The sequence below is a fragment of the Euprymna scolopes genome, chromosome 3 (assembly GCF_053919585.1).
Source record: "Euprymna scolopes isolate OS-2025 chromosome 3, ASM5391958v1, whole genome shotgun sequence".
Classification (NCBI taxonomy): Eukaryota; Metazoa; Mollusca; class Cephalopoda; order Sepiida; family Sepiolidae; genus Euprymna; species Euprymna scolopes.
The window spans coordinates 52584706-52605292 of NC_136484.1; the positions used below are offsets into that span (position 1 = coordinate 52584706).

General features: G+C 30.2%; 1 protein-coding gene across 12 annotated transcripts in view; it reads right to left on the minus strand.

Annotated features, from left to right (window-relative positions):
• The window catches only part of LOC145254914 (putative phosphorylase b kinase regulatory subunit alpha), a 179214-nt gene that overhangs the window by 86549 nt on the left and 72078 nt on the right, over nucleotides 1-20587 (minus strand). For all 12 annotated transcript variants that reach the window (XM_080113903.1, XM_080113908.1, XM_080113909.1 and 9 more), the window contains exons 17-19: nucleotides 7618-7693; nucleotides 5914-6002; nucleotides 2136-2324 (exon numbers count right to left, since the gene is read on the minus strand). In XM_080113903.1, the coding sequence (XP_079970029.1) occupies nucleotides 2136-2324; nucleotides 5914-6002; nucleotides 7618-7693 (354 nt within the window). The remainder of the gene's footprint in view (nucleotides 1-2135; nucleotides 2325-5913; nucleotides 6003-7617; nucleotides 7694-20587) is intronic.

A 20587-nucleotide genomic window follows, 5' to 3' on the forward strand; every position in this document is an offset into this window, starting at 1 on the left:
AAATTCTATAACTACGTTATTAATTCTATTATTACATTTAATTCATCAATATTATATTCACCTAGGCTTCACCATTGGTGAAAAAAAGCCCCAAAGTTAATAAAATAAAAATCATCGACTGGATGAACAGTACAATTCAATATACACCAGAACAATGGAAAGCTTGAAAAGTGTGGCACACATAAAGGAGTGCACAGGCTTTGGATGCACTTTTCAACATGTTAGTAAGTCTGATCTTGTAAAAAAGTGAGTATATCAGCCTTTCCATGTCTCAATAGACATGAACTAAAAAAAAAAAAAATGTGTACGTAAGACAAAGGATTTACAGTAAGGCAAGGTTTGCACAATCCCCCATTTCTCCTGATTTAAAACTGCTTAACTTCACTATCAAATATGTACAGAAGCAATGCTGGAAGAAACACAAAAAAAAAAAAAAAATGTGTACGTAAGACAAAGGATTTATAGTAAGGCAAGGTTTGCACAATCCCCCATTTCTCCTGATTCAAAACTGCTAAACTTCACTATCAAATATGTACAGAAGCAATGCTGGTAGAAACACAATAAAAAAAAAAAAAATAAATAAAATAATTTTTTATCTGTCTCCTTGGCTAGAATTAATCTGTAATATCTATTCTAGCCTCAGTAGAAGAAATCTACCTAGACTGAAGCAGTTTTTTTAATAGGTAATTTGATACTACTTAGTAATCACCATAGTCTGTAATAAGCTAAATCTTGTGTCACATCCAAGTTTCTTAAACAGGCAGGTAAACAATAATGATGATGAGATGTTATATCCATAAAAACTTTTTTGGCTTTAATGAAACAAAGAAGAAAAAACAAGACTGTTCCAATTTAGAATTCAACCTAATTAAAAAAAAAAAAAAACTACAGAAAAATTGTCATGTAACGGAAATGTTACATTTCAAAAATCATTTAAATTAACCAAATCACTTTATTTTTATAAAGAAAATCATTTTCAAACGATTTAACATGATTCATTTAAAATTGGTAGTATTACAAGGCTGATCTCACATGTTTGAACTATTGTCTCGTTTTCTTTTTCAAGATGATGGCACGAGACTGTCCGTTTTTGTTTATTCATAAAATCTGATTTTCTTGATTAAAAATAAAAATGCTTAACGAATTTACATGATTTCTTTGTTCCGTGTATTTTCAATATATTTTTTTTTTTTAGTTAAATTGAATTCTAAAAAAATGATAAGGGAAACTTTGCAAGTGGAAATCAAGTGTGAAAACTGAATAAGTTTATGAACAAAAAATTGCTTTACGTTGTGGAGAGATTAACACTACCGCAACGAACTAGTCTAAAAAGATTATAAAAGTATGTATATGTTTATTCATAAATTAAAATATAGTTGATTTCCAACACTGAAATCTTGAGTGTATTTATTACCGTTTAAACATCTATGATGCAACAGACTGGCAATCACCAAGTAAAAAAAAAAAAAAAAAAAAAAATGGAAGTCTTTAAAAGGTTTATGTTGGAATTTTTAAACCAAATAGCATAGCATGGAAAGACTTGAAAAACAGCATATTTAAAAAATTCAAAGACTTGAGAAAATGACGGAAAACAGGAGAAGAAATATTTTTTAAAAAAATCTTTAAAAAAAAGAATGTTACACAGTCAGATAAGAAAAAAGTTTGACTATTACTTGAGAAATTAGAAGTCATTGAACACAAAAAGTTTGCGAATTACAGACTACAAAAAATCTATTTTGTTTCTGAAAACCAGTTTGCTATTAACAAAAAATAAGTTTTTGTCTAAAAGAGTTCAATTATAATTGGTTTCAAATATTAATTGATTTGTTCAGCTCAGTAACATGTTAAAATAATATCCTTCTGTTACGATGATAAAACTTTGACAATAGGATTTTAATACAAAATTTTTTAAATAAACATTTATCTGCAAAAGTCATCGACTGATTTTGGAAACCAAATAAATTCTAATTTGTAGAAATAAAGGGTGAATTCCATTTTTTACCTCCGAATTAGAAGAGCACCGAATCTTGCAATCTTTCTGATAAAAGTCTACATTCTAAACAAATATATTAGAACTTGAATATCATCTGCAATGCCAAATTAAACAAAGACCAACAAAAAAAAAGTAGATATACCTGCAGGGCTGTCCGAGTCGATCTGAATGCTGCGTGATCTTCGGATGATTCCATGAACTGATGTTCTGCGTGACAGTTTACGGGGATCAACACTTTTTTTGCGTCCCCATTTCTCCGACGTTCCCAGTACATTGCCTTGAATGGACACGGCATCCAATTTGCTTTTGATGCTCTTCATCAGTTTATTTTCTGAAACAACAAAAATGGGAAAATGATATATTTTAATAAGAAGAAGAATTATACTAAAATAAAATTTTGTATTCAAGTTTTTTAATGGTTATCCAAAAATATTCAGTAATAACTCAAACAGCCAAATGAACAATAGAATAGGTAGATACAATTTTGATAATTGGCTTGTAATGTATATTGGGAATGACCCAAATATACTGGTATTCTACCATGCTCCTATTGTTATTGTTGATATGCTCTTGGAATAATTCCTTGTAAAAACAAAATAAGGGTGTTCATACTTTCTCTACAATATATGATTATTTTATTAATTTAATCAGTGTGGCACATTTTCTTGTTTGTATTGGATTTCCTGTGTTGAGATTTGCTGGAGGTGGTTGAAAGTACAGAAGCCCTGTGTTGTACCCAACAAAAAAAAAAGCCATAATAAAATAATTCTACAATCAAAATGAATCAAATGACTTTTCTTTATATAACAGTGTTGGCTCAGAATTATCAATGCACTCTACAAACTAAAATTTAAGAAAGACTCATTCTACTCATGTGCCAAATTCAGAATGATCCCTTTCCGCTTTCCCAGTTAGACATCAAGTTCAGCATATGTTGCCTACCTAACTTATCATTGTATGGCCTTTACAACTTTGACGTCATTCCTATAAAATCTCTCTTGTCCTAGGATCTGGCTTCTAAAACATTAATAACAAAATAAGCCATATTTGCTTTACATTATTCCTTATATACACATCTCTCTCTCATCTATATATATATATATATATATATATATATATATATATATATATATATTTGTTTACCCTGGAAATACATGTTATTTATCAATTGTGTTATAGGACAATTGACAGATTTATTTAGTAACTGTCTGTCAACTCTGTTTTATGTATTCTTTCTTTGCTATTAATGTCAATTCCTCCATTGGATATAATGTTACATTAAGTACCACTTATTATGTTTGAGATATCTTTCTTACATTTGTTTTTGACAAATTGTCTGTTAGAATAGTTATTTAAATCCCACTGTTTCTTAATTATTAACCTCTTTTTATAGTTCATTCAACCACCATGTGTGTCATCCCACAATAACACAACATGCTAAATGGTGACCACCTGTTTGGAAATAAACAAAACATTAAAATAAAATATAAAATATTCTAATTTTTTCAGCAATTAAAAAACACTGTTGCAAATGGATGTGTGATAGAAGCATTAACATTGGCAAAAAAAACAAAAAAAAAAACAAAAAAAAAACAAAAAAAAAACAAAGAAACAAAAAAAACAACACAAGTTCAATTGAATGATAAACTCATGAATTATCTAGACTCAAACTTGTTTGCAGTGCACATTAGGATCAACAACTGTAGCTTGAAACACATTTCAAATTTATAAGCTTCCCTCGTGAATACTGTAGTGGTATTCTTCTGCCACTAATCTCATGCCTAGTATGCATATCTTTATATAATTAGTATATATGCTCTGAAGCCAAAAATATCTTCATTGAGCTTTTTATTTATAACAATTTGGACTAAATTATGAGGATTATATATGTATGTATATATATTTGTTTTTGTTTGCGATACTTTTAGAACAAACATGTGTTTCATTGTCTACGACTCATCAGATTCAGCCACTCTGAGGAGTCATAGATGACAAAACAACTTTTCAATTGTCGGATTTCACTGCAATAATGAAGAAGCACCCTTTTTATCAGCTTACCTGTAAAATGAACACCCCCCCACATCTATTTTTTTGATACTTGCAGAATTTGACCCTGACTATTGGGATTTTCCATTAATTATGCTTTAGGCGTGACCGGCAGTTATCAGATGAAGCTGAGCAAAGTAACAGATACAGATGAATTTCAAAACAAACCAGAAAAAATAGAAATAATAAATAAAAATCTATTGTAAATTTACTGAATATATATATTTAGTTTTCTTAAGAAAAGCTGCATTTTGTATTTTTTTTATTTACATTTATAATTTTTTTTGCAATTATGTTAACAGCAAAAGTTTTTTTTCGTTCAGATCCATGCTGAACCAACCACACAAACACATGCATGCATGAACTATAGTAATTAGCGAAGGGAAATACACAAAGAGAGGGGGGGGTAAGAGTAACCCGTTTCCACATAGTAATAGGGAACAGCAGTCCGACAGTTTCAAAGCAACTAAGCACATGTATACACATGACTGTAATAACCTAAAGATTAAATGAACTGGACGCCAACCGAAATAATATCTCTTAGTGACGCCATATTTTAATTTTAGTAACCGTTCATTTATAAATGGAAGAATTGGATTCCGGAATATGAAAATTTTCAGAGCTCAGCCAATCAGAATGGACAGACTTTGGTTGGTTGGTTGTTTTATGGCATATCAACTCTTTTCAGGTTATTTAATGCCGAATCTGGTGATTTTGAAGAACGATTTTTTAATATAGTACATTTGTTTTTTAAGTCGTATTCTATTTAACCCATAGTTGGGACCCTAACAGGTGCTACCACTCCGGGTCAGAGTGGACCTGGGAGCAATCGCAATTAAAGGGTGGCTCCACACTCCATAAGGCCTGCAAGCTGGGGCCCTCACCATCGGATATAGTTTAAGGTCATATCCAGGACCACAGACTTTGGAAAGGCAGCCATTATTATTTATGAATCAGAAATTGGAAAGATTATGTTAGGTCTATGTATGTAATAGTTAGTTATGATTGGTGTAATCATAGAATCTGTGGAACGTGTAGAATTTGTCCCGGTGACAACTGGCAGCAGTTGTAGTACTAAATATTTAGAGAGAAAAACAGGGACTTCTTTCCCTAAAGATTTTGCGATTGTGATGGTGTTGCTCGTAGGATGCAATGTAGCATTTTATTATCATGACTGAATGTGTCAAAAATGGTGTTCAAAAACTACATAAGATAGCGGCTATTGCCTAGATGTACTGACTTTGTATATGGCATCTGTTGTTGCAAACCTAAGATACTTTGGTCCAGAGGGGAATTTCTACAGTCATTTTATTATATATAGAGATAACAAGGGATAATGAATACTCATTTTAATTGTTCAGCTTTTAGAAAACTCAAAGTTTCCTGATCTTTCTTGTCTGTTTTATAAGTTATGAATGTATAGATAGACCACCATATTTATTCTGAGACACCCTCTACGTTTTAATCAGCTCTTTCTTAAAGAAAGGGCCAAACTTTTACCTGATGAGGATATTTAAAATTTTTGGCCCTCCTCTAAAAATTTGTAAATATACACGATTTCCTCATGATTATAACATCAAATTAGTTACAAAACATTCTTTTTAATTTATTTAACATATTTACCACATAGATAATAAATTACTGACATAATAATTTGAGATTATTAATACAAGTAATACAAGAGATGCTGAAGAATGCATGATAATAAAAGGAATTAGCACTTATTAACCACCAAACCTTCTTGAGGTCACATGATTATTGTTATTGCCCCATTTGGTGTTAGCAGCCATATTGGAAAGTTATTGTTAATTAGATATTAAGTAATATACACAAGAACTGATTTGTGGAAGAAATAAAAAAGATAAAATAGTTACCTTGATCTTCTCCTTCTGAGTCGAAAACAAAACTAAGATTACTGCTGCAAGTGGTACTGAGAAAATCCTTCATGCAACCAACCTGGACTCTGAAATTAGTAAATCATAATTTTATAAGTTTTTATAAGAAGCCAATCACCTCCCATCCTCATCCTTTTTTTAGTATAAACTGTTTGATGATACTGATGTGATCGTGTTGGTTATTGAAGTGATATTGTCAGAAAGGACAAATATATGAAAATGAATTTGAATGAAAAATCTTAGCTATAGAGCAACCATAACAATTACAAATATCTTTACAACTGACAAAAGAATTTACTTTTATAATAATATTTTGAAGAGTGCTGTGCAAATTGTGCCCATTGAAATCTACTCTCTCAAAATCAATGCAAGGGACATAAGTCTATCTGAGGCAAGCAAGATAAAGGGAGTTACTTTCCTTTAAATACAAAAATATTTCCATATTTATTTAGATGAACTGTTTTCATCTAACAGGTACAAGTATTCTCAGTAGCAGTATTAGAAGATATTCAGCCAAATAAAAAGCGAAAGACATCTTCAACTATCAAAATTAATATTGTAAAACATTTACGAGTTGACCTTGGAAAAACAACTGTAATTATTAAATTAAAATAAGCACAATGCAGTTATGACAAATTTTTAGTCTGAGACTACAGACAAGAGTTGTGTGCTATTTAATTAAATTATGAATATTTTCTTGATTGATCTATGTAAAAATTGAAACTAAATTTTATCTTTTGTCATAAGAGTTTAAATTGGCTTTTCTTTTTACATTTATTTTAGAACATTTTTACTGCTAAATCATCCAAATAAATTATTCAAAATTCGGCATTGGCATCGTCATCAAGTTAGGCTAGTATCACAGATACTCTTTCTATTCTCAGATAAGTTATGATAGGCACATTACTTGATATAAGTTCTATGTGGTGTCCACACTGAATTTATTTAACATATTTATCACATAGATAATAAATTACTGACATAATAATTTGAGATTATTAATACAAGTAAAAGATGTCTAAGAATGTATGATAAAGGAATTAACACTTATCAACCACCAACCCTTCTTGAAATAAAAATGCACTGCATCACATGATTATGGCTATTGCCCCATTTGGTGTTAGCAGCCATATTGGAAAGTTATTGTTAATTACAGATATTAAGTAATATACACAAGAACTGATTTGTGGAAGAAAAAAAAAGATAAAATGGTTACGTCCACAAAAGAACATCGCTAATGATTTCATCCCTAATCCTCCAGCAAGCCTGATTTTCCTCCCTTGGATTAAATCCAAGATCTGATTGAGGAAGGTGTCCATAAAGTTTATCATTTGTGTGTGGGGGGAGGTGGCGGTTTCATCCAGGAAATGTTGAGAGTAGCTTAGTTGTTTACTAATATGTTATTATCTGAGGTGTCCTTTGAGCAATGCTACATAGTTCCACTAGTTACTTATAAAAATAAATATGGCAACTATCTGCCACAAGATTCATCTTTCATTGCCTTGCGTACTTTAACAAAAAAAAAAAAAAAAAAAAAAAAACATTCCAACTTTGAAATCCCTTGATTAGAAGGCTTATTACAAGAAGGGGTCCTTGCAAATGACAAAGCACTCCCCTATCTCTAAGCTAATGCCTATACTGACAGGTATTTTCAATGAGAAGTGTAAATTACGAGAAACTTACCTTGTTCCATTGATATAACCACTTTGTAGCTTTTTAATATTAGCAACAAGAGCAGTGGATGGAATTTTGCCATGATCTGGAAAGTAAATACAAAACAAACAAATGAAGTCGCAATATTTTTAAATTAGTTGATAATTAACATGAAATACAAAATAAAAAAATAAAAACTTATTTGATGCCATATAAAGTTCTTCACCTCCCTTCCTACCAAGGAACAGCAATAACTAGAACAAATTATCTAGTGTAAAAAAGTGTATGAATAAACTTGAATTCAGAAACATTTCCTCAAATGACAGACACATAAAACAAGCCAAGTATAATGCTCTAAGTTTCTTTATTGCAACTGGTTACCTGATACAACAACCATAATACCTGGAATGGCATAGAAAAGAATATGTGTGTCTTTCTGTCACAGAGAATGAAGTTGACGTTTTGTAAATTATTTATATCTGCTTAGTTTTGTTTCATATCTCATGATTTTGTTCTTTTGAAAACTGGAGCGGTCTTTTTTTTCTTCTTTTTTTTTTCATCAGTCTACCTGTACACTTTAAAAACCAATAGTCCATCATTATTTTCATGTGTGAACATGCGACTTCCAACCAAGTATGTTTGGTGGTTTTATTTTACTGACTTAATAATTTTGTTAAAGAATGTTATGTTTAAAGTTCTGAATATTCTCAAATACTTATTTCCGGTGGAAATTTCTGTTTCATGCAATATTTAAAAAATATTAATTTGCATTTATTTGTTTTGATGATTTTGAAAATACCATATACTTTTAGCTAAGAATATTCTAGTATATCTTTTGAACTAATTGTTTCATGCAATTTGTGTTGTTCGTGGCTTTGTTTTATAACATATCAACCCTTTACAGAGTCCAGAGATTTTGGTAGAAAACCCTTAATATCTTTAAATGGTGAATTTATGGCCATATTCTATTTAACCCATAACTGGGCCTCTGAAAGATCAGAACTAATCCGAGAGTAATGGCAACAAAAGAGTGATCCCTCCTCCATAAGCCAACAAATTGAAACCTTATCATCAGATATAGTTTAATGTCCAAGTCTGTACAAGAATTATATTATCAAGTGGCTACTTTTTGAGGTAGTGATGTAAGTACTTAACTCCCAAAAGTGTATAATCATAAAAGATGAATGCAGCAGATAACCTAAATTTTCCTTTGTCTGTTCAAATAACTATTCAGCTATTGACACCTTGAAAAATCAACATTGTAATCTTAAATAGAAATTGATAAAAGAAGTCTTATATGTCATCAAATTTGGTAAAATGAAAAATATCAAACAGTTAATGGGTGAATCTATAAAAATTTGATATTGAAGAGTTTGATCTGACATTAAGTTAAATTAAAAATTAATTTGATTGAGAATAAGCAATAAATTGTATAAACTAAAAGAAATTAAAATGAATGATATAACTTGAATTATAATTAGTGTCTCCATTTTATTAAAACAACATTTTTTATTCTGTAGTATCACTGAAAAACTAAAAAAGATAACTAGCATTTAGTCACATTCTTCAAGTTAACTACTTTTATACAACCATCTTCAGATTATTCTTCATATAAATTTGCCATGAACAAATTTCTTCGTCAAATATTTTTTGGATTTAATTTCCATCATTTTAAATAAATTACAGATATATTTAACTATAGTAAATAATAAAAATAAATGAAAACATCAAAATAATAATGAATTTAACAACTGAAATGGAACGGAAAATTGTATAAAAAAAAAAAAAAAAAAAAAAAATCAGAAAATTAGGATGAAGCAAGATACCCAGAAGTTACATGTATAAGAAAAAAAAAAAAGAAAAAAAAGAAAAAAAGAAAAGAAAGAAAAGAAAGAAAAAGAAAAAAAAGAAAAAAAGAAAAAGAAAAAAAAATTTTATCTACAAATCTTCAAGAATTTTCTGGTTCAAAATTTTGACAAATCCAAACCAATTTTTACTTTTTTTTGTTTTAATAAATCCACTTTTGTAAAACATTTCAGATGAATAAATAGATAAGGGAGAGTATAGCATTAAAAGCAACAATAGTATCTAATATCATTAACATTGTTTTTTTTCATCTTTTTAAGTAAAATTATTTGCAAATTTCTACAAAGCTTTATATTATTAGAGAGAGGAGAAAAGGTCAACTCATGCAAAGAGAAAATCCGGGCCTAAAAGCATCTTACCACCAAAGCATCATTCAACAATCAGAGAGAAAAAAAAAAAAAAAAAAAAAAAATGAAAATAAAATTGGTTTCTTAACTTTGAAAATCAAAGGAGAATAGCAAATCTCCGATGAGATTTCTTGCTGAGTAAAAGTATTATTAACTAAAAATCCAATGTTAAAAAAATTATATTTAAAAACATTGAAAAAAAAAATTGCAAAATTTAATAAAATAATAAAAAAAATAGTAGACGAGTTGCAAATTTCTGACTAAAACAGAATTTTTAAGTAAATAAGAAAACTATAAACATTAAAATCAAACCTTTTAGATGCATCAGTGCATGTTTCTAAGAGACTGTCCGACTTTCGTTTTGAGTTTAAAACAATAATTTAATTGTTAAATGCACAGATTAAAAATATTGATTCTTATTTAATTATTAAAGATCTTGATAAACTATAATTTTATACATTCTTTCATTTCTTCTGAACATTAGCCTGGTTTATTAATACTAAGCTAGCAGCAATACTGGCGTATACATAGACTATTCATGTCCTCAGTTTTTTTCACTTTTTTTCTGTACACAGTGTTTTCTTTTTTATTTTTCTATCTGTAAAGCTAACAAATGTTTTATGCTTTTATGTTTTTAGCAACCATGGCTTCGGATATATCTTTCCCCAACACAATGCTGCCGTTTTCTGTGTTTGTGTTGTGTATGATAACACAAACAAATGTAGGAATGAAGAAGAAAGAGCAATAGTCAAGAAACAGCTGGATTTATATGCATATTTATAAGCAGTTTGAAGATAAAATTAAAAGGAATTATAAAAACATGTAATGTGTTACACATTATTATTCATTTAAAAAAAAAAACAAAAAAAACCCCGGTGCTAAAAATGAAATGCAGTATGGTCTCAAATACAAGTAAGAAAGAACATGTTACCAGGGTCATAAATAGAGAGAATGGATAAGTAATGTACCTCCTTGATGTTGATGGTGTTCTGAGAGTCAATATGACTGGAACCAGAAAATGCATAAGAGAGAGACAGCATCAGTGTATGTAAAAACCATGCAAGTATGGACAGTCAGTTGGACCATGTCCGATGGTCTTGAATGACATGCCAGTAAGAGAATGAGATCCGATTCTAAATTTCCTATATGGCTGGAATGATTTTTCTTAACTTCCGAATAGGAGAGTTTATTCTCTATGTTGGACAGAATGAATCCCAGAGAAATAACTTAGATATAAGTCCAAGGGAGAAAACTGATAATATTGCCATTAGATATATAACATATTTACATATGAGAATTTATGGATCATACCTTCATTCTCATTTCTGCAAAGATTGTTTATAACCATAATTTCAAAAGTTTTCAATTTTATGTTGACTAATAAATTCTTTAATTTACTATGCTGGTTATTTTCTCTGATGAGAAAAGTATACATTTTTGAAACTCGATGGAATAAGGGAAAAAAATAATTATATTCCTTGTGTTTGAACATTTGATAATTCAATGACGTAAACTTGTATTCTTTATCATTTAACTATATTATATATTTTACACCCATCTCTTCCTCATCGTCACTGTTTATGCAATATTATTAGACTGGGTTGTTGTTCAAGAAAAATTGAGAAAATTTCTTAATAGCAATAAAAGTTTGATTTCTCACCAATAGATACATGTAGGGTAGCATTTGTCTATTTTAGCAAAACCTTACGAATGTTGCAACAATATTCTACCAATTTCAATAATTAATATTCATGAATAAAGTGTAAAACAAGGCTACATTTAGTATGTGTGAAGACTCTCAGCATGTTATATGCAGGTGATGAATTAAAAGAAATGTAGAACCCTTAGGTTTCTACTTTATTAATGTTTCATACATCAAGGATTGAACTGAACACCAATACTTTTGTGTCAGATGACCAAAAAGAAAATTCCTGGAGTAAAGACATAATTTTAGTGATAATTAGGTCACTACTATGAATGTTTATCAGACATAAAAAAAAAAAATAATCCATTAGAGTTTAGTCAGAATTCGATTCTGAACAGTTTAAATAAGTTGGAAATAATAAGGTAATAAGCCAGAATTTGATATTTGATTTTGGAAAGGTGACTATTATTTATGAATAGGATAACAATAAATAAAGATGTTTTCAGTTAGTAAGTTTGATTAAAAAAAAAATACAATAAAAATATTAAATTAACTCTATGCATAGTTTTTTTTTTTTTTAAATTTTCATTGAGAAAATTAATTTCATTTATTAAGGTGACAAAGGGAGTTTATTTCTGTTGATCCTAATGTTTTAAGCAACAGTTTAACCGATCTGCTAGTTTTTCGAAGTCATGGTTAAAAGAAAAATTAAAGGCAAGGTTCAGTACGAAAAGTGAGCAACTTTTGGCATAAGTGCAAAACTTGGCATGCAAGCAATTTTTTTTCTGGCATACAAATTTCCAGTCTCAAAAAATAAAGATTAAAATTTTACAAGGGGGTGGGGGAGCATACATGTTCCAAGAAAAGCAGGGGAAAAAACCCAATAAATATCCATTTCTGTTTCATATGTATATTTTCAAAAGGTAAAATAAATGTACTGTATTTTCTGCACATGATTTTTATGTATCATTCTTAAGAAATAAAATATCAATAAAAGAATATCTTTGATTTTATATACTCATGTTAGTCGATTATTTCATTTAGAATTTCAATGTACTGGAAAAGATTGAAAATTACTTACTCTTTTGCTGAGGGTAAAAAAAAAGAAGTGTTTTCAAATTGTGTGGATGTAGACATTTGAAAACTGGTCATAATTATTCATCCCATCAATAGGGGGAAAACAACTTTTAAATAAACAATGTCAGAAAATTTTCCATTAAATTTGGATATTTTGATTTTACAGGTAAGGTTTGATTCTTGATTATTTCAAAATTTGATCAGAGTACTTAAATACACTAAATAATATCTTCCCTAAAGTTTTACTTGGCACAGAAAATTTTGTATTGAACTTATGAACAAATTTGAGACGCATATTTAAAATAGTTGTCCAATCCTTAGTCAGATCACCTGCAAAAATATTGGCATTTATAGAAAGATAATGTTGGTATTTTTCCACATAAGATTATAGTAATGGAAGATTTCATTAGAAATCAAGTTAGAACTACATGTCAAGATATTGCATTACAAACAGGAAGTTGGTAGTGACACATAACATGTAAGCTGAGATCTTTTTTTACTCTTTTTAGTTTTATTGCAACATAAGGGGCTGCTATTTGGTACTGTGTCTAATAGGGGATTGTGGGGAATTGAGCAACAAGATGTCTGTTCACATTACATTTAAACTTCTGTAGGTTAGTACAGTCAGGGAAGCAGAAAACAGAGAGGGAATTCCAAAATCTAGCAGTCCAAGGAAAGAAACTATTAGAGTAGAAGAGGACTAGAGTTATGCTTTGAAAAGCTACTCTCTACCCTCATGAGGGGATGGGTTGTGGGTCTTATTTATACATATTGTATATTGGAAAAGAAAAAGAAACCATTGAAGTATCGTTAAATCCAAAATTAATTTGTACTGTCAATTTTTATAACTTTTACAGCCATTGTTACTGAAAAGATGTTGACACCAACGGAAGAGAAATGAGAATGAACTGCTGCTACATATTATCAAACCAACAATATACGGGCTGTTTACTTGATGAGCCATTGCCCTAGAATTAGTCCCTGTAATGCTACAATAGGTGCTCATAAGCAGAGCTATCAATAACTACCCCAAAATGCTCATCAGGTGGCCGCCAAAATGTTAGGAGCTCCTGAGGAAACAGTTTCAGAAGTGCCCCGGAGGCCTCTCTTCTTCATTATTTAAAATGTTAGAAAAAAAAATGATAGAGAGTTGCTTTTAACATACCTCAACACACGCCAAGTTGCTGCACATGTAAATTGATTTCTTAATAAAATATGTCAAACAATAATGAAAATATTGTGCACAATAGCAAGATGCACTACAACTCATCAAAAGGGTATCTATTAGTGATGGGACAATTCCAATATTTTTCCCTGATTCCAATACAATTACAGATTCCTTACTAAATTACTGATTCCGATTCTTTATAAATCTCTAAATATTTACAATAAAATTGCTATTCTTATCTGATTACCATAAAAACACATGTTCAGTGTGCAGATATTTTGCTCAAACATGAAAATACACTCGTGGGGGTGATCTATAGATTTTAGTTCAACTGGTAGTTTAAAATCAATAAATATTTATTATTTTATTATTACTACCAGCAGTGGAAAAATTTGTTTTAAAAAAAATCAAATAAAAAAAGATAATTAAAAGAATTGTTTTGGCATCGAAAAATAGATACAAATTTTTACGATTCCGATATTGATTCTTATACCCCAAAAAGTTTTGATTTTTTTCCGATTCTCGATTCCGATTAATTGTCCCAACACTAGTATCTATAGTAGATAGGATAATGTATACATAGCAGGGAAACAAACAGTGCAGGAGCCGAGACATACACGTCTACATATGTACAGAATGGAACACTAAGAGTAATTTGGGTGGGTTTCAGGAAGCTTGATGGTTTTAAGGATGCAGTGTCTTAGCAGGCAACAACCGATGCAGGTAGTTTGGTTCATGCTTCAAACATTTTGACCATGAAAAAGCGTTTCCAAAAGTCATGGCAGCTGTGTTGTTGTTTTTTTTTTTTTGGGGGGGGGGTGATTTTGTAGATATGTCCATGTATGTTAGACACAAAAAGATCAAAAGCTTTGAATTGCTGCTGTTGTTGGCAAGATAATAATTTTGTAGGTATTCATTAAGTTAGTTGCTAGATGTCGAAGCTTCAATGAATCCAAGCTCAGAAAAAACAAGGCTTTCAAAGTATGGCAGGTGTCGGAGAATATTTACTGGATTACATATATGAATAGTTTTCAAGTGGTTAATGCTCTGAGCAGACTGATGATGTAAATTCTAAGATTAGCCATATACAGTTTTGAATACATGGCAAAAGAGTGGGTTTTGCTAGATGATACCAAGATATTTTATTTTCATACAAAACATGAATTGGAACAAATACATTAATAAAAAGATACTGCCAAATCAGCTGCAAATAAGATGGGTTCCCTCAACCAAACTAAATAACTTTTTTCACCTGCCAGTATTCTGTATCTCTACAAAACTACCATCCACCCATACAAATACAGTATTGTTATCATATCTGAGCTGGTGCACCAACCATTAGTCTCTCTCTCCTAGACAGCATTAAAAAAAAAAAAGAAAAAAAAGAGCCTCTAATCTATTAGATCAGAGACTTGCAACCAAACTCCAGCCCCACCACCGCAATTTTACATCCCTGTGCTTGTTTTATAATTACTTCAATGAAACGTGCACCAACAAACTTGATGTACTTGTGCTTCTTAAATGTAAATATCCCCAACCAATACAACAATCAACTAAAATTCTATCCGTTCACTGTAAAGTTTCTCAGATGTCGGAATATTTTCTACTCTAATAGTTCCTTTCCATCGAACTGTTAGTTTTTGGAATCCCCTGCCTGCTCCCAGTTTCCCATGACTGCACTAACATGCAGAACTTTAAATGTCATGTTAACAAACATCTCACTGCACAACTCCCTATTTAGGATGACCCTAAAAATCTGGCCCCTTAATTCACAGTATCCTCTAACATCTCAGTGGCATTTCTTTTATAAAAAAAAATTTTTTTTTATGAATTTTGGTGATTAAAAATAAACAAATTAACTGGTTACAGAGAATAGTAAAAGTACTGGAATTTATAAAACACTCATTGTTTTCTTTGTCCCTTTAAAGGTTGTGTGGATTATTCAAAATGCAACCTTATCAATGCTCCCTCAAAGATCATATGAGCCAACTAATATAAACTCAAATGCTTTTAAAGAATAGAAAAATAAAGACTGAAAATGAATTTTTAAAAATATTTTTATTTTATTTTTACGATTTTATTAAATCATAAAAATAAAATAAAAATATATTTTTAAAAATTCATTTTCATTCATTATTAAATTTTATTTTGGAAAAATATAACTTATTTTAAATATTTATCATTCCTTTTTTTTAACTTAATTATTATTTTATGATTTTTTTCCCCCAGGTATTTTATTTTGAATAAAAATAAATCGATAGATTAGACTGAAGAAAAAACTTTTAGATATTGCATGGACTTGAATACATGCAGGAATCGTGTTAAATAAAATGTAAAACAAATAAACACAAGCAATAGACATACTATTAAAAAAAGGGTATTTATACAATTTGAAATATATATGTAGAAAAAAAGGATGAAATATCCAATTGTATTGACATAAAAAAATTGACTAAAAAATGTTTTTATATAATTAATTTCCTCTTCATTTGTAATGCTATATCTGATGTGAAAACATTTTTTTGTCTCCTGGCATTCGTATTCGAAGAAGTCTGTCATGCTCCTTGTTTTATAATTTGGTATTACTTGCACGTTACAAAACTGGATGTTTATCTTTCCACAGCTTTGGTATGTATGATAAAGATATACACAATTTTGTCCCTGTGCACTACTCTGGATTTGCTGACCATTCAGGTGTCAGTAACAGCAGTAGCAGCTCTTGTTCTATCTGTAACAGAGCATTGACATCCCTCTCTTTAAATATCAATTGTTTTTCCACTGTGGTAGGGTCAATGACAACATAGTAGTGTCAGAACTACCAAACTAATAGGGCTCTGTTGAAAATCAAAAAGTCATCATCAGGATTCAACTTTCTCCTGTGGTCAACTCTGCCTCTGTGTGTGGCAAGCAAAGACATGCAAAGATTAAAACAACAAATCAATGGGGGGGGGGGAGAGAGCGACAATGTTGCTTCTGCACCATCTCTTCCTGAGTTTTAGGCCAAACCTACTCTGATTTTACATGTAAATTGCTGAACATTGCTGCTCTTGATATCAAGGTTAAAACCTGCAATTCTATGGCTTAATCAAAAGCTGCCACCAATGAAAGAGGATTTGATGCAGATCAGACAATCCTGAGGCATGATCTTTATTTATAAGCTCTATGCAGAAGATCAACTCATTTTTAAAAAAAATAGCATCAGTAGCAGATACTGATGCTTTAATGACACTTTATTTGTCGTGAAGAACCAAAATTATGTCTATATCTGCTACACATGCTGAAGCTGTGTAAAGATGAATATCCAAGGAGTGTTGACTTGCAAACAGGAGAGGGATGAGAAAACAAGGAAGTTGGTAATTGTTTTGAATAACGACTTTTTGTCATCCAACAAAACTGGATGTTAATCTTTCCACAAGATATAAATCACGCTGAAATATCATGATCTAAAAGCCTTTTACACAAACATTTATAATCTAGCCATTTTTATACCATATGTCAATATATATATTTCATATAAATTCTTTTTAGTTAACATTAAATAGTTATGTTTTAGCTCAGTAGCATATGTCTACAGGGCTTAATTTACCATCATGTAAACCTTAGTTACTCAGAGAACAACATTCCATATTTTATTCAAAAATATGTTTACTTACAAACAATTGTTTCTGCCGATCTCAAGAACATATTTTCATGATATCTATATCACCAATTTTTATGAAAATATTTTGGAGATGAGCAGAAACAATCGTTTGTAAATAAACATGCTTTTTAAGAAAATATGGGATGTTGTTCTCTGAATAACTAAGGTGTGTGTGTATATATATATATAATATATATATATATATATATGACACAGTTATCAGTACATGCAAGGAGTTGTAAGTAAAAAAACAAAAAAACAAAAAAAGACTAGGACTAAAAATATGTTCTATTGTTTTTAACCTTTTCGGCAAAAGCTTAACCAGCTAATGTGACATAAAACAATGCTGACATTTTGTAAATATAAACTTTTAACAATTTCTTTGAATGAATCCTTAGAGAATATGTTCAATAATCGCTTACCCCCATCACACACACACACACACAAAAAAAAAAAAGACCCCCCCCCCCAAATTATAAATAGAACTAGCTGGTTGTAAAATACACTTACATATGATATTTTAATTAATGCAGATTTTGTATTTATTATTATTAGAGCCAAGTCTCTATTGATTATTATATTGTACCCAATATATAGTAGTGCCCCCCTCGGCATTGCTCGGTTGTAAAATATGCTTAAATATAATATTTTAATTCATGCAAATTTCGTATTTATTATTGTAGAGTCAATTTTCTATCAATTATTATACTGTACCCAAACATAGTAGTGATTTCAAAAGTTTAAAAAAAGGAAAAAAAAAAAAAAATTGAAACCAAATCATATAGCTCTCCAGCATTATTTGTTACCTTCTGAGCCATGTCCATACGCACATAAAAAGTTCAAATATAACATTGTTTAACCTGTAATTGTATATTTGTGCATGCATAGAAGGGCATCAGGTCAACTTTTGCTTGCCAAGTTACAATTTTTTCTAATTTTGATCCCTGCGCAGCTTTTTTTTACTGATTAAAGACCAAATCAAATTTGTTTCACTCGTCCAAATTCCCTATATATCATTTCAGCTCTGTAAACTAAAAATTGACAGAGGACTTTGGTAAGAAACATTTCTCACACACACAGAGACAAAGTCACTTTTATATATATAGATAGATTATAAACATGGAAGTTATTGAAGAAAAGAAAAAAAAAAATACATTATTAACATACAAAATGATTCTATTATTATTATTATAGTTTTCAATTTGGCTTTTTTGTTTGTGAAAATCTGGCCATAGTTATCAATTTAGCCTTTTTTAGCCTTTGTTCTGAAATATTTAGCTTCAAATATTTAGTAGAGTCTGGCAACCCAATTAGGATCAGCTACTAGACACATTTAACCTTTTAGAACCTTTAAAACACACAACTTTCAGATTGCAAAATAATTAAAAAACAAAAACAAAAAGAATTAGTGGATCTGAACAATGCTGTCTCTACCATTTACTTTTTTTTTTTATTTATTCATCTACGGGAAACATTGTTTCAGGTCAGCCACAGTGTTTTTTGGTTGTTTCTTTTCCTATTGACACAATTTTCCCTCCGAAATAAAATGTACTGGGTTATAATTAATTTTTACTTCATTCTCTTATTTTCATTATACATCACAGGTGGATAGTAACAACCGCTATCTAATAGGCAACACTACCCTACTTCTATTTGACACGTTAGGTGAAAGCACAGATATAATCACAGCACATAATCAAATCCCCATGTTAAGAACGGGTTTATAGATACTAATATTACTTCAGCATGGTACATTGGTAACGAGCACCAGTGCCTGCTATTTTTCTGGGCCGGCAGTGGCTCCTACTAACAACCATAGTTTAATTGTTTTTGTTTTTATTTTACAGGTGGGATGGGGAGGGGCATACTTCCACTGAGCAATGCCGGTACAAGGCGGTGAAAATCTTGATTTATATTAGGAATTTTTTTTTTTTTTAAAAGTTCAAACTAAATAACAAATTTTTTTTCAATGGAAATTGCTCCAAACAAGGCATGAAGCTACTTGATGTAATGAGCTAAAAAACAAAAACAAAAAAATATTAATTGATTTATTGTGGACTATTATCCTCATCTTTCTTAGTTGTTGTTCCACAACGTTTCTGTCAACTATTCCTCTGGCCTTCGTCAGAGGAAAAATGAAACATCTCAGAAAGAGGAGGAGAATAGTCCGCAATAAATAAATAAATAATATTCATCTCAATAAGGAATTCCAATTAAATATCATAAAAAAAAAAAAAAAAAATCTTCAATGTCAAAAACTAGACAACAATAAATGTTATATGGATAGATTCCAACGCAGAAAACAGCAATTCTTCACCATTTGACAGAAACATCACTTGGAATCTAAGGACAAAGGTAAAACAAAAGAAACAAGAGTTACGAGGCTGCCAAAAGTAATTCCAACGTCTTCTTTCCATAAAAATATATTGCATAATCATGTTGACACACCAAGCTTAAACAACAGTGATCCTGGTAAATACAAGGTGGGTGACCATTCAAAAATACCAGGTTATGTAAGCAAAATTCATTTTTAGTAGCTTGTAAAGCTGAGGGCCAACTATCAATCATTTTGGAATACCTTTATGCAGGAGATAAGTGACACCTAACAACAAACTAATGTTATCAAAATCGTCTCCCCTTTACATGTGACTAGGGGGACTGATTTTCGAATTTAATATACCCTAGAAACTTCCTTCTTCAGAGAAAGTAAAATCCACCCAGGATGAATGCTGACAAGCAAATAACTACAATAAAACAGCATTTGTACAGAATTTCTGTGTATGAAAAACAAAAATCTATGATGCACATACCCATGATGGAAAGAAAATATTGTACACCAAAAATCACAAATTGATTAAGTAGTTTTATTTTCAAAAAGAAAATTTTTAAGTGAAGTTCAGTTTTTCCAATGCCCTCTCCCATTCCATGTGAAAAACAGCTTTCTAAAAATAGATTTGAAATTATCTCCCTTGTTTCTTCAGATTGTTTTCAAAATGACACTCCAAGTTTGTTTGTAGTTTAGCCATAAAATTTTATTTTCTCAGAAATAAAACCATGTATAGCATACAGATTTTTCTTTATTTTTATTTTCTCATGATGGGGAGATGGGTTTCTGGACAAACATCTAATAAACAGTATTATTAAACACCTTTCATAGTAATAAAACATTTTTGTACAATAATAGCCAAGAAATAAATTATTTCATGATAAATTTACTTATGAAAAAAAGTGTGAAAAATCTCTATTTTAAACTTGTG